General features: G+C 43.1%; 1 protein-coding gene across 3 annotated transcripts in view; it reads right to left on the bottom strand.

The window, feature by feature from the left end:
* Window positions 1–15,682, bottom strand: part of MIER1 (MIER1 transcriptional regulator) — a 46,014-nt gene that overhangs the window by 5,971 nt on the left and 24,361 nt on the right. For all 3 annotated transcript variants that reach the window (XM_071564627.1, XM_071564625.1, XM_071564626.1), the window contains exons 4-11: window positions 11,707–11,874; window positions 8,408–8,540; window positions 6,119–6,183; window positions 5,709–5,781; window positions 4,007–4,158; window positions 2,298–2,379; window positions 1,423–1,517; window positions 646–773 (exon numbers count right to left, since the gene is read on the bottom strand). In XM_071564627.1, the coding sequence (XP_071420728.1) occupies window positions 646–773; window positions 1,423–1,517; window positions 2,298–2,379; window positions 4,007–4,158; window positions 5,709–5,781; window positions 6,119–6,183; window positions 8,408–8,540; window positions 11,707–11,874 (896 nt within the window). The remainder of the gene's footprint in view (window positions 1–645; window positions 774–1,422; window positions 1,518–2,297; window positions 2,380–4,006; window positions 4,159–5,708; window positions 5,782–6,118; window positions 6,184–8,407; window positions 8,541–11,706; window positions 11,875–15,682) is intronic.

Here is a 15,682-nt window from a genome sequence, read left to right as displayed (position 1 = left end):
GGCACCTCCACACCCACCTGAGGGCTCAGCTCTGCCCATGGGCCAGCAACGAGTCCAAAATCCCCCCTGACTGCCAGAGTCAGATCCCCCAGGGTGGAACTCCCTGCCCTGGGGGAGGCACTGGGGGCTCCCACCCAAACCTGAGGGATGGAATCTTGGGGTTGGGGACTTCTGGGACCACTCATGGGATCCAGAGGAGGAGCAGCCCCTGGCCAGGAGGAGCCCCCCACTCTCCACCAGACTGTGCCATCATCTGCACCAACAGGTTTGTCCCTTCCTTTTCCTTTGGACTCGAGGGCACCACGTGGGGCTCAGCACAGGGGCCACCAAACCCCCCTGTGTTTGTGCCCCAGGGGGTGGGTTACAGTGCTGGGCTTGGGGGTTAAACCCAATTTCTCTTTGTGCCATTGCATTGATTGGAATATTTTTATTAAATTGTAGCTCTGATTTATAATCTCTTTCGTGTTGGGGTTGTTTCTCCTGCTGATTTACCTTTAAACCTGCACGACACATACACATTAGTGCAATGTCCTGACAGCCTGGCTGTTTTCCTGCTGCCAGCTGGGACTCTGGCACCCCCTGGTCTCCACAACACCCCGAGTGAGGTGGGAGCTGCACAGGCCCCTGCCATGCTGCCCATCTTACGTGACACCAGGGTGCAGGTTGTATTTCTTCTTCCCGAAGCGCGTTTGCTGCGCAAAGAAATCGTAGCGCTCCGACTTCTTCCACATGTAATAGAAGGCCACACATTCCCCCACGGAGCGAGTCCGCACCTGGGAAACAAGGGAACAGGGCTCAGGCAGCTGGGGGGGCTCTGCTGGGCCAAATCCCCCAGGGCTGGAGCCACAAGGTGGGAAAATCCAAGTGCAGTGCTGCTTGGGACAATGGAAACTCCTGGCTGCAGATTTCAGGGTAAGGCAATAGTGTTGCTAAAAGCACTGGAGATATCGGGAGGTGACTCAAGGAACAGCTCCAGGAGGGACAGTCCAAGTCTCTCTCTCAGTCTCTTCACAGGAAGGCAGCTCTTGCCACAGGATTTTTGCACTTTGGGTTCACAGCCACAGTTACACGGAATTCTGGACTTTGAGAAAACAATTTGGACATAAATATAGGGGGAAATTCCTCCCTGTGAGGGTGGGGAGGCCCTGGCAGAGATTATGCCATGGCTGCCCCAGCCCTGGAAGTGTCCAAGGCCAGGCTGGAGCACCCTGGGCTGGTGGAAGAGCTGGGATTGGGATGAGCTTTAAGGTCCCTTTAAGGTCCCTCCCAACCCAAACCAGTCTGGGATTCTGTGATTCCACAGCAAAAAGTGAAAGAAGCAAATAGAGTAATTTCTGAAGGAAATTAAGGATAAGAAATTATTTACAATTACATTGCTTTAAAATACAAAACGTGAGGACTGCACTTAAACTCAGAGCTTACCTTATTTGCCTGAATCACATGAAAATCTTTGCCATAGACTTTCAGCCCTTGTTCAAAGTTCCTACATTCTTCTTCTGTCCAAACAGATAATTCTTCTACAGCCAAAAAAAAGGCAATAAAGAAAATACTTCAACCAAAAAAGCCAACTAAAGACAACTGAAGTGACAGAAAACATCTTGGAGGAGCTACTTGGTAGGGATTGTTACAAACTTCATATAATTTGGCCTCATTGATTTTAAAGGTCACAAGTAAATAAGGTTTAAAATAGTGGGAGAACAAACTAATCTTCTTTATTTGATCATTCCTGTCTTGTGGTTTGCACAGGGAACTGGGAGAGGTGTGGAAGCAGAACCAACAGATCAATGTGTAGGAAAATAACTTGTGTCTTCTCTTAATTTCTTGTTCCTTTGAGCACAAAGCTCAGTAACAGACCAAGAAATGCTCAAGGCTCCAAAAGCACCTTTAAAAACAGGGGGTTTATTGCTATATTTTGTTAAATAAAAGGTTTAGATGCTCTTTTATTTGTACCTCTGAATTATTTTATTTTGTATTTCATGTTTGTTGCATTCACTGTGATGACTGAAAAGGCCTGCAAGGACACAGACAAAAAGCCCAAGAAATGCACAGTTGAGCTGCTAAGAAGTAACTTTTGATTTTAACTTGCAGCTGAAGTCACAGATATTTATATCAAGCTGTGACAGGAAGTGAATTTGCACATCTGCTAATTCCATTCTCAGAGAACAATGAGAGATTCACTGAGGGCTGCACTTAAATTAAGCTCTAATGAACCTTCTCAGCAAACCCCAAGACCTGTGGAATAAATAAAAGGGAAAATGAGGGGTAGGAACTCCTCTTTCAGTGTCTGCTCTGCTCACCTCGGGCTGCCTTGACATTAAACCTCAACCTTCGTAACGACTCCTCAGTATCAAAATTGCACTTCACCAGCTCATACAATGCCTGGAGAGATGAAAATACACATATTTAACATTCCAGAGACTGTTCAGTTTATGGTGTGATTTCAGGAAATCACTGATACCTCTTAAGATGAAGAATAAACTCTTTGAGTGACTGCAATAAAATTTAACTCAGCACAAAGATGTATTTCCTGTGTTTCAATCTCCAGAGCTCTACCAGAATAACCAAGAGTATATCCAGGCAAAGTGTTTTAACATTTATATCCACCACACACATTTGTAAGACTGATGTGGGGCTTTTTCTGAGTATGAAGAAAAAAATAATTGTGCACTCACACAGCTTTAAAAATCTTGTAACTGAAAGAATTAATGCATACACATTTATATATAAAATAAACTACTGATGCATTTTATTTTATTTTATTTTACTTTATTTTTCTTTATTTTATTTTACTTTATTTTATTTTACTTTATTTTATTTTATTTTACTTTATTTTACTTTATTTTATTTTACTTTATTTTATTTTATTTTATTTTACTTTACTTTATTTTATTTTACTTTACTTTACTTTATTTTATTTTACTTTATTTTACTTTATTTTATTTTATTTTACTTTACTTTATTTTATTTTACTTTATTTTACTTTATTTTATTTTATTTTACTTTATTTTACTTTATTTTATTTTACTTTATTTTACTTTATTTTATTTTATTTTACTTTATTTTACTTTATTTTATTTTATTTTACTTTACTTTACTTTATTTTACTTTATTTTACTTTATTTTACTTTATTTTATTTTATTTTACTTTACTTTATTTTATTTTATTTTATTTTACTTTATTTTATTTTATTTTACTTTATTTTACTTTATTTTATTTTACTTTATTTTACTTTATTTTATTTTATTTTACTTTACTTTATTTTATTTTACTTTATTTTACTTTATTTTACTTTATTTTACTTTATTTTATTTTATTTTACTTTACTTTATTTTATTTTATTTTACTTTATTTTATTTTATTTTACTTTATTTTATTTTATTTTACTTTACTTTATTTTATTTTATTTTACTTTATTTTATTTTATTTTACTTTACTTTATTTTATTTTATTTTACTTTATTTTATTTTATTTTATTTTATTTTACTTTATTTTATTTTACTTTACTTTATTTTATTTTATTTTACTTTATTTTATTTTACTTTATTTTATTTTATTTTATTTTACTTTATTTTATTTTACTTTATTTTACTTTACTTTATTTTATTTTACTTTATTTTATTTTACTTTATTTTACTTTATTTTATTTTACTTTATTTTATTTTACTTTATTTTATTTTACTTTATTTTACTTTACTTTATTTTACTTTATTTTACTTTATTTTATTTTATTTTATTTTATTTTATTTTATTTTATTTTATTTTATTTTATTTTATTTTATTTTATATAAAACAACATTAAGAGCAAATTAACAGTTTCATATTCACTGAGAGGTAAAAAGCCCTTCCAGTTTCTATTCCCAAAAGGAATAATAAAACTGTTTCAACCACAACTTTAATTCTTGGGAATAAAATAAATAAAACTGTTTCAACCACAACTTTAATTCTTGGGAGTAAATGAAAATAAAGGGATGATAATTCTCTACTCCAAAGCCCCAGATCCTCTACCTGCTCATTGTCTTTGATGTGTGATCCCTCGGGAATTGCATCCAGGCCCTTCTCCTCCCCGGTGCGCCGGGAGGCCTCGGTCAGGAACTCCACCACTTTGTCCTCGGGGAGGAAATCAGGATTCCAGAGCAGCTGGTCATCGTTCTCATACACTGAGGGAACACAAGCAGCAGGAAACCAGGACACAGAGAGTTATTCCCTGGGACAAAGTGGTTCTCAAACCCTGGAAGGTCATTGGGGCACTGCCATTAATCCCAACGCACAAAGCTGTGCCATGGACACGGAAATCCCAAAGATTTGGATATTCCACTTGCACTGCCTTCAAATCTCTGGCATATTCTGTCCCCACAGATCCCAGGATACATTTTGAAACTCCACAATTTTAATACTACCAAGTCTCCACTTTTCCCAGAGCTTTCCCAGGATATTTCAGACCAGGGAAGCCACAACAAAATGAAGTTCATGGGAAAAACGTGATATGAATTATCTTAGTCTTGAAGAGCCTGAAAGTTTTGGATTAAAAAATTAGTACAGCAAAATAAAGTGAAATTCAGGCTTTGCTGGAATCAGCAAAGTATGCAGATCTTGTCTGTGGTCTTAACCTTAGAAAAATCAGCAAGAAAGGAAATTTCCCCCTTGATTCCAACTTGATTTCCCTTTGATTTCCAATTACAATTTGCTCTGTGAGACAAGAGGAAGGAGGGAGCCCTTGGGGAGCACGGGAAGGTCCAGCAGCACTCGGTGCAGGGGGCAAGGTCAGAGGGGGAACAGATGCAGCTCTACTGGAAGAAAAGGATTTGAACATGAAAGTAAATACAAATAAAACCCCCAAACTGGTAAGGAAAAGGACTGAAATTCTTGCAAAGAAAGCAGTTTCCTTTCACTGATGAGACACAGTTTGGAAACAGCTCTGAAGAGTTTTCTGGGAGCTTTTTGTTTCAAAGGGTGGAATTAATCTGATGTTTGGTTGCTCATTTCAGAAAAAAATTCTAGGAATCTTCATAGAAGTATAATCCTTGAATGGTTTGGGTTGGAAGGGACCTTAAAGATCTTCCCATTCCAGCCCCTGCCATGGGCAGGGACACCTCCCACTGTCCCAGGGTGCTCCAAGCCCTGTCCAGCCTGGCCTTGAGTTCTCACATAAATTACACTCTGTGCAACCTCCCTGGCTGTGAGTCAGACCCTGTTTGAAGGCAATGGAATCATGGAATATCCTGAGCTGGAAAATGGACCACAGGGATCATCAAGCCCAACTCCTGGCCCTGAACAGGACACCAAAGGCTCTGGTTGGGAAAAAGGAGGAAAAAACCAAACCTAGAACTTTTTTTGTTACTGCCTGAAGAGCTTTAAGAGGTGATTCCAAAGCTGCTGGTTCCATTTTGCCTCTTTTAATGTGTTAATCCAATTCCAGCAATGCAATTCCTCCATCAGCTCTTTAGTTTTACACCAAGTAAGAGTGTAAGAGGGTAAAGCTTTGAGCATCTCTGCTCCAAGGGCTCCAGAGGCACCAGCCCAGCAATGCAACCCTTCCTTTCCCCTTCCCAGCCTCAAGCTCTGATGGTGAAGCACAGGATGAACTTCAGTTTTCACTTGAAGGACCTCATTGATTTCACAAGACACACAACATCAACCCAACCTTTTATTTGTCCCCGTCAGACAATAATCACAAACCAGCAACAAGGGTCACAGTGCCAAGCCTCACCTTTCTCATTCTCTTTGTATTTGCAGGTGCCAGCTGGAATTTCAGCTTGAAACATGGAGCCCACCATGATTTCCTATTTTGAAACAACAGAAACAAGAAGTTAAGCAACCAGAGTCCTGAAGATTTTTTTTAGCAAACACAAGGATGACAACATCTTTTCTCCCCCCTTAAAACTTCAGCCTTGTTAAAAATCTAAAAATAACAGTTAACAGGTTCAAAATCTATAAACACAGTTACCAGGCACTATATGGGAATGGATTTTGGACTGTCTGGGGAGGTCTTTGACATTTCTCATTATCAACACTCTATTTATGGGGAAAAACAGGAGAGGATTTGGGTGCTCTGCAGAGCTCAGAGTTACCAGGTAACAGATCAACTTATTATTCATGAAATATTGGCTTAGCATTTACCTTTTTCCAGTCCTCTGAGGGAATGTAATCTTCATCTTCTTCAGATTCCTCCTCTATTTCACTATCTGCAAGGAATTGTTGCAACATTGAGGCCAAAGCAGCAGGGGTGGCAGGGGACAGGAGCCCAGCCTGCCACCCCTGCCCTGCCCTGCTCCCTCCTGCCCCTTATCTCAGCCCACACTGCTGCAAACAGCACTTTTGGGGTCAACATAAATATCCCAGCACTGACAAGATTAAAAATTGACCCACCCAATGTTCACATTTGGGTGAAGATACACAACAGGCTCTGCAAATTAAGGCACAAATAAACTGTGCTATTACATTAAAATTTCCTTTCCCCTCACTCAGCTTTGAGTAATCCACATCCAAATTTACTCTGAAGTTTCTGGAAGTGTTTTTTGTGGGTGTTCAGCACCCACAGGTGGGTTTCAACACCCTTTTCCTCCTGGCTCAGTTGCTGCTGTTCTTCTCCCCTTACAGCAGCTGCCACTGAATTTGAGGGGCATCTCAGCACGAGGTGTGAGGAGTCTCTGTGTGTGTCTTCCTGGCATTGAGGGGCTTGGGATGTACAGCTCAGAGAGGCACAGAAGCACTTCAAACAGATTATTTGGGATAAGGATTGCCAGAAATGTCAAGCTCTTTATGATACAGCCCAGTTGCCTTTCCCAGCATGCTGGTTTGTGTACAGGATGTGATACAGCAGCACTACAATGATTTATACATTAAACTACATTTCATACACAGCTGAACACTGTAAGAAACCCCAAACCTAACATAATACAGTTGCTCTGCTTAAAACCAGGAATTTATTTAAGATGTTTGCAATCCTCTGCACAGCTATTGAGACTCCTTGGCCCTCTGGGATTAAAATAAAGTTCAGATTAGAAAGATGTATTTTTACAATGTCATAACCAGTAAATATCAAGCAGAAGGTATGGTAAGGAAATTGGTGCTTGTTCAAACACAGAACAGCAGGATTCAAACATCAGCCACAGCCCCTTTCATTACAGAAAGGTAAAATATCTGCTGTCCAAAGGGCCCTCTGCCAGCCAAACAGGCTCAGGTCCCATCAGGCAAAATTCCATGGAAATAAGAGTTGTCTGAAGGGACAGCCACAACAGCCTCAAGGGGATACAACCCCAATTTTGGAATAAAAGAAGGGAGAAAGTGATCAGTTCAACACTGACAACAGAAAGAAATTTGGAATTCCTGAAGCAAACTTTCGTCATCTTGATCTCCCTCTTTGTTATTTCAGGTTTAGCCACTCTGGGCCCTTTCCAGATTTTCCTGCTTTTCTGTATCAGTGATCCTGGAGCAATCTGGGTTCTGTTTGAGGCAAATTTCAGTTTTCTCTCTTCCCTTCAGAGGGACTGTGGGTGAGGACAGAACTCAGCCCTGGCAGGATAACCACACACTGCACAGCAATTATCAGGCTGGAACAGGGCACCTCCTACTTGCAAATATTTTTGCAAATATTTTTACCTGCATCTTTAGTGGGAACTGGCAGGTGACACCACCATGGCAAGGGAATCCCTCACTAACCAGCCACTTCCTTCACTTACTCATCTGTGTACAAGGTAATTTTTTTGAAGGGCACATCCTCACAAACCAGTTTGCAGGATAAATGGACTGAGAGCCTGCTCAGTTTAAAACTGTAAAATTGAGATTTCCCCCACAAATTTTGTGCTTTAAGAAAAGACTCTCTTGGCTTTACAGAGAGCCAGCAGAGCAGATTTAGCAGCCAGCTAAAGCCAGGGGGTGTTTCACTTACTCATCTGTGTACAAGGTAATTTTTTTGAAGGGCACATCCTCACAAACCAGTTTGCAGGATAAATGGACTGAGAGCCTGCTCAGTTTAAAACTGTAAAATTGAGATTTCCCCACAAATTTCGTGCTTTAAGAAAAGACTCTCTTGGCTTTACAGAGAGCCAGCAGAGCAGATTTAGCAGCCAGCTAAAGCCAGGGGGTGTTTCACTTACTCATCTGTGTACAAGGTAATGTTTTTGAAGGGCACATCCTCACAAACCAGTTTGCAGGATAAATGGACTGAGAGCCTGCTCAGTTTAAAACTGTAAAATTGAGATTTCCCCCCAAATTTCGTGCTTTAAGAAAAGACTCTCTTGGCTTTACAGAGAGCCAGCAGAGCAGATTTAGCAGCCAGCTAAAGCCAGGGGGTGTTTCCCTGCCTCTGAGCACGATGCTAATGGCCCAGGAAAGCAAAGCCAGTGTTTTCCCAGGACTCGGGTCAGGCAGAGGGGGATCCTGTGCCAGGAATTGCACTGGACATACTCGTGTCGAAGTATTTACAGCGGCGGGGGCGGATCAGCTCCTGGGCATCCTGGGAAGCCACCGATGGGGCAGGGTCATCATTGGAGGACTGGGTCTCATCTTCCTGCCCTGAGGAATCCTTTATGGCCTCCTCCTTGCACAGAACAAACCAAACAGCACAGCAGTTACTCCTTGGTGTGTGACAAACGCTGCTTTGGCAGTATTTTTTTCCCAGGATTATCAATATATCCAACCCAGGTATCTTTTATCTGCCCTGGATTGTGGCCTGTCCAGGCCCAGCCACCACAAATGTGTAAACAACTGCTCAGGTTATTTTTTGACCAGGATTTTAAGCAGATCAATGTAACAGTCAGACTCTACCATACAAATCACAAACATGAATCTCAATTCAATCTTTCATTTTTTCATCAGTCAAGCAAATCCTTGTGGTTTTCATTTACCTTTAAGCTTTACTTTGTTCTTTAAAACCCTTTCTAATGAATTTTCAATAAAGAGAGCAGGAATTATTTACATGGAAATGGTACCTTCCATAAAAATTCATGTGACTAGAGTGGTTCAACCCCACAGGAACAGCACAGCAGTAGATTCAAGATCAAAAATTAGGACAAATTTCTTCATTAGAAGATAAACCACAACAACTGTGGGAATTACCACAGTCAGGGAAAATGAAAAATAATAAAAAATAAACCCCATGCTTTCTATTTCAATGCTTTTGTTTGTCTCTTTTCTGTGTTTTCTTGCTATTTCTGGCCCAGAAGCACCAGGCCCAGCACACACTGATGTGCACCTTCACCAGCAACCAGAGTATTGTCACATGTGCAGCTTAAAGCAGATTAAAAATAGAACCCAGCTAAGTGCAGGGGAGCTAAACAGGCTGTACAAAGATGAGCACTTGCAGAGAAAGCCTGAATGATTTATACAATTATTCCACCCCCACAGCTGTATTTTCTGCCTCTCTGCTCAGAGCCTGCAGCAACTCAGAGCTCCCACCCTGCTCCAGCCTGAGCCAAACTGGGCAGCTCTGCTGGGCACCAGTGCCAGGCTGGGCTCAGCTGGGCTGGGGGGGTGGCTGGGCAGCCCCTGAGCTGGGGGTGCTGATGGGATGGCAGGGAGGCTCTGCATTGTCCTAGAGGGGCTGAGCCCTGCAGAGGGACAGGGGGCTCCTCACAGAGGGACACATGGACAGTCACCCAGGGAAGGGAAAAGAGAGGCAGGGCCTCAAATCAGCCACTGGAGAGGCCCAGAGCAGGCCATGAGAACAGAGAAGTTGAGTCAGGAAGGAATTAAGGAGCAAGGACACATGGAGGAAGTGAGCAAAAACCCACACTTGTGTTTCTTATTTTGATTCTGCACAGAATCCTTGAGGTTGGAAAAGCCCTCCCAGCCCATGGAGCCCACCCTGTGCCCGATGCCCACCTTAGCAAAGCCCTCCCAGCCCATGGAGCCCACCCTGTGCCCGATGCCCACCTTGGCACAGCCCTCCCAGCCCATGGAGCCCACCCTGTGCCCAATGCCCACCTTGGCAAAGCCCTCCCAGCCCATGGAGCCCACCCTGTGCCCGATGCCCACCTTGGCAAAGCCCTCCCAGCCCATGGAGCCCACCCTGTGCCCGATGCCCACCTTGGCAAAGCCCTCCCAGCCCACCCTGTGCCCAATGCCCACCTTGGCAAAGCCCTCCCAGCCCATGGAGCCCACCCTGTGCCCGATGCCCACCTTGGCAAAGCCCTCCCAGCCCATGGAGCCCACCCTGTGCCCGATGCCCACCTTGGCAAAGCCCTGCCAGCCCATGGAGCCCACCCTGTGCCCGATGCCCACCTTGGCAAAGCCCTCCCAGCCCATGGAGCCCACCCTGTGCCCGATGCCCACCTTGGCAAAGCCCTCCCAGCCCACCCTGTGCCCAATGCCCACCTTGGCACAGCCCTCCCAGCCCATGGAGCCCACCCTGTGCCCGATGCCCACCTTGGCAAAGCCCTCCCAGCCCATGGAGCCCACCCTGTGCCCGATGCCCACCTTGGCAAAGCCCTCCCAGCCCATGGAGCCCACCCTGTGCCCGATGCCCATCTTGGCAAAGCCCTCCCAGCCCATGGAGCCCACCCTGTGCCCCATGCCCACCTTGGCAAAGCCCTCCCAGCCCATGGAACCCACCCTGTGCCCAATGCCCACCTTGCCCCCCAGCCCAGAGCTCTGAGTGCCACGGCCAGTCCTGCCTTGGGCACCTCCAGGGCTGGGCACTCCAAATCTCCCTGGGCAGCCCCTGCCAGTCCCTGCCCACCCTTTCCAGGAAGAAATTCCTCCTCAAGGAACTCTTACTGAAATTCTTCGTGCATCTTTCACACTGCATAAGTTTCCCTCCCTCTCCAGCTTCCTGCACCTTTCCCTATTTAATCTAATATGGATCTTCCTTCTGAACTATTCAACCCACACAAATAACAACCTTTTACAGCATCTGCCAAGGGAGTTTGTAAATCCCAAGAACTTCACTTTCTGAATCAGCTGTATCATTCCAGAGATTCTGGAATGGGTGAGGTATCAAAAAGCAAAATGCATCCTTTTAAAAGCCAGATTAGGTAATGCAACTTCCACTAATGCCTGAGCTCTTCTATTTACTGACAATTCAAAGGAATTTGTACTTTAATGGAATTCAGGATGCATCAGTAATGGAGAGGTTACAGCTGTGCCCATGACAAGATTGTTACAAATATATAGGATATTCCAAGTAGAAAAGACTCTTCTGAAATCAGAAAATTCTTTTAAGGGCACACAGAACAGGATTTTTAAGATGTTAAGCTCAAAATTGAACATTTTGCAAAGGCACTCACAGCATTGGGTTCAGTTCATTGAAGTACAACCAGGGCTGCCAGGCTGGAAAATACCATTTAAAATGCTTGGGCTGGAAAACTTGCAGGATCTCCAACACTAAGACACATTTAATTCAGTTCCTCACTGAGGAGTTTCAGTAATCAGCTTTTCACCTCAAACAAGTATTCAGCCACATCTCTGAAGGTTCTGCAGGCACTTCAAATGCCAGTTCTGAAGGGCAATTACAGTCCCTCTTACACAATGTTAGGGGTATTTATGTATTTTAATTTGCCTCAGCAACACTTTGGGATGATAGAGATGGAATTAAGAGCAATTAAAGAGAAACACAGATGAGTAATTAAGAATAAACCTTAGAGTTCAGTCCACAAAGCATCAGAATCAACTTTATTATGAATTATTCTGCCACAACCCGGGACTGGAGTGGTTGAGCAGCACAGAATGTGTGCAAATCAGACCTGCAAATGAGCACAAACACTTACCTTGTTTTCCCCACTGCAGCCACTGTTGTCATCGTTATCGACATCATCATCCTCCTCTCCCTCCTCCTCTTCCTCCTCCTCCTCTTCCTCCTCCTCCTCCTCCTGCAGTGGGATGGTGCCATCGTAGCCGTAGCGGCTCAGCAGCTCCTGGATTGGCATGTCACTCTCCTGGGAATCAGCCAGACAAAGTTTGGGGTGTCAGCACGGCCAGGCCACCCCCACACCTGCCCCCCAGCCCAAGGGGAGCACCTGAACAGCAGAGCAGGGAGTGGGGAGCACACACACCAGGGGTGGCCACTCAAAAGGCAAAGGACAGGCAAAACTTGAAGTTTGGGCTCCCAAGAAAAATGTGTGGGATCACTTTATTTCCCAACTCTATAAATTTACAGCAGAGCTCACACACCATCAGTCTCATAAAGCTCATTTAAACAGCCTGGTTTTATCATCCCCCTTCAGTACCCAGAGCAAACACACTCCTGATTGGAATATATACTGATATTCCCTCTGCTGCCCAAAAACAACCAGAAAAAAGGGTGGTAACTTAGCTGATATTTGTGGGAAAAAGTGGATAAAATCTGTGTCAGCAGCAACTGCTTCACACAGACAGCTGAGACCCTGAGGCAGGAACTTGTCCTGGTGCAAGGCAGGAATTCCTGCAGGGGCTCCAAGAGCTCAGGACCAGAACTTGCAGTAATATTAAATATTTGCTGTGGAGGTTGTGCTACAGGGACAGTTCTAAGAGTTCTACAACCTCGGTTTGGGACACAAAATGACAGCCCAAATGCACCTCTCAGTCTCTCTGTGCCCCTCTTCCCTCTGGGCAAACCAAAATCACTCCTTTTGTTCCCTGCAATGGGCAGCACGCAGCCTGCAGGGGCAGTATGGGATGTCCCCAAGGAGATTTTTCAGAGCAGAAGCTTTCAGAGAACATTTAAAATTCTCTTTCTCACGAGATCAAATCCCTTATTTATTATTTGGAGGTGTCTGCTTGGCCTAAGTAGTTTTTCTTAGTAATTGATGTGCATCTTGGCTGATAATCAGATACTTTTAGTTTCTGGCTGACCTTTCCTAAGGGCCTTCACTGATCATCACATTTCTAGTTTCTGGAAACACCCTAAAAATCCCAATTATGGAAGGCAAGTGGAGTTAGTTCTGCTTTGTAAAAATAAGAGTAACACAGGGGTTACCAGCACTCATTGTATGTGTGTTTTATTTTATTTTACCTCAAAGAACTAACCCATTCTGCCACTTATTGCTCTATTTTTTGGTTAAACTCTGCACACAGACCATGTGGACCCAAATGTCCTCCTGTTCCCTCTTGATTTCCTGGTCCCCATCGTATCATTTTATGGAAAGAACTCTTAGAAGTGGGGAATTAATATTTTACTGACACAGACAACATGAAAGGACTGTGGTCTTAATTAAAACCTGGCTCAGCTTGCAGAAAAATCCTATTCCTAACTATCCAAATGTTCTCCAGGACATTTTGGAAGGTAATTTTACTTTCTTTAAGCATATTTGTAGAGACAGCTGAGAATTAAAAGGAACTTTTACTGCAATTTGCAGGTATGAGTGAACTCTGTAACAGGAATATTACTGACTATGGGTTATCTGGGAAAGGGGGTTTGCAATTACAACATTTTTCTTAGGTAGAGCCTCTTCAAATAGTTCATTACAATTCAAAAAGCTCCAAGGACCTGCAACTCCCCGAGAGAAAATACAAATTGTTATTTCTTTATTGCTTCAGGATATTGCAAAAATAGAATAGGGTCAAAAAGTCACAAGGATTACCCAAGACATCGAAATTCCTGATGTGGGAGAAGTGCCAAGGCCAGGCTGGACAGGGCTTGGAGCACCCTGGGACAGTGGGAGGTGTCCCTGCCATGGCAGGGGTGGCACTGGGTGGGCTTTGAGGTCCCTCCCAACCAAACCATTCTGTGATTCCATAAGAAATGGATCATAACTCCTCTCTGGAGCAGAGGTAGGAGAGGGGGACTCGGGCACAGCTGGCACAGACACTCCTGAGCTCAGAAATGGCACCATGGAATGTGAGCAAGGACAGTTTGCTGTCCCACCTCCCAGGCCCTTCCTGCTCAGCAAACCTGACCTTTCAGGGTGTGTCCCTGAGAGCCACCAAATCCAACAGCTTGGAGTCCCTTCCTACTGCTCTGCTCTTGGGGAACTGGAGCAGCCCAAGGTGCCTCTGGGTCTGTAGACACTGACGTTCTACTGGACCAGTGCAGAGACAATCCCAGGGAGCTGCTCAGCCTCACAGAGCCATGGAATCCTGGAAGGGATGGGGATGGAACGGGCCTTAAGGCTTGTTCCACCCCTGCCCTGGGCAGGGACACCTCCCACCAGCTGCTCCAAGCCCTGCCCAGCCTGGCCTTGGACACTCCCAGGGATGGGGCAGCCACAGCTGCTCTGGGCACCTGTGCCAGGGCCTGCCCACCCTCCCAGTCAGGAATTCCTTCCCAATATCCCACCTATCTCTGCCCTCTGGCACTGGGAAACCATTCCCTGTGTCCTGTCCCTCCATGTCTTGTCCCCAGTCCCTCTCCAGCTTTCCTGGAGCCTCTTTAGGCTCTGGAAGGGGCTCTCAGGTGTCCCTGGAGCCTCCTCTTCTCCAGGGGAACATTCCCAGATGCCCCAGCCTGGCTCCTCAAGGACCAACACTCTGGAGATGCACCAGGGTTTGATCCCATGAGCAGGACAGACCTTGTCCCACAGGGAAGGGGGAATTTTTATGGCAATCAGGAGTGAAACCACTGAGGTTCAAAAAGGCTTTTGCAAAACCAAAACTGAACTGGCCAACCAGGCACGTTCCCAGCTGGGGAAATCTGGAATAATGTGGGGGGCAAAAGAGAGGATGGCACTTGTCTTGACAGTGGGCTTGAGATTTAAGTGGCCTGTCACCCATGACTAAAAAAGATAAATATATATAAAAATAAAAATATAAATAAATAAATAAAAATATAAATAAATATATATAAATAAATAGAAATAGAAATATAAATATATAAATATATATAAATATATAAATATATATACATATATATAAATATATATATAAATATAAATATATATATATATATATATATATATATAAAAAAATCTGCTATCCCCAAACTAGAGGCAGCCACTGGATATGAGGGGATAAACTGAAGAGTTGTAATGTGGTGATAGAATTACACAAAATATTCCACATTTTCAACTTAAAACTCATGTGGAGCTCCATTTCTCATTTAACCTTGATGAAGCATATTTAGATTAACCAACTATTTATTTAGCTTTATGTTTACCATTTAATATCAACCTAGAAATTACCAGGAAGAAATGATCATTTACATGGGAAATATAGATTAAATGCACTAATTAATTTAAAGTCATATTGGCATAATCACTTATGCTAAATAGGATTTGTACACTGAATATGCAGCTGTGGATCACTAATGAATGTTCTGGAGGCCTTTGCAGACAACGAGGCCACAGACAGTACCTCAATTACTTTGCATTTATAATAAACCCACTTGGTAATTTAAGGATATTATTCCTGCCTGAGAAAGAATTGAAGACAATACAGGAGTGACAGCACAACCTGAAATTACCAGACAGAAATGATCATTTACACTGGAAATACAGATTAAATGCACTAATTAATTTAAGGTCATATGGGCATAATCACTCAGGCTAATGAGGATTTATACACCATTTCCATTAAAATGATGCTATTACTGTATCCACTGTATTATAGAACAGATATTTGCACAAAAATGCAAAAGAAATGTCAAATTATGAAGTTGTGCTTTTTTAAATAAAAACCTTTAAGGTGCAAGAGCTTTATAAAATAATAACTTGCACTGCTCAGGTGGAAGATGCAAGTTCAGCCAGAGGATATTTTAACTCACAGGAACTCTAAAATGCAAATGCTGGACCAGGATGCAAAACCTCAACTGTAAAATACTCCACAAGAAAC

This window comes from Pithys albifrons, chromosome 10 (genome assembly GCF_047495875.1).
Source record: "Pithys albifrons albifrons isolate INPA30051 chromosome 10, PitAlb_v1, whole genome shotgun sequence".
Lineage (NCBI taxonomy): Eukaryota > Metazoa > Chordata > Aves > Passeriformes > Thamnophilidae > Pithys > Pithys albifrons.
This window is presented reverse-complemented; position numbering and strand designations above follow the sequence as displayed.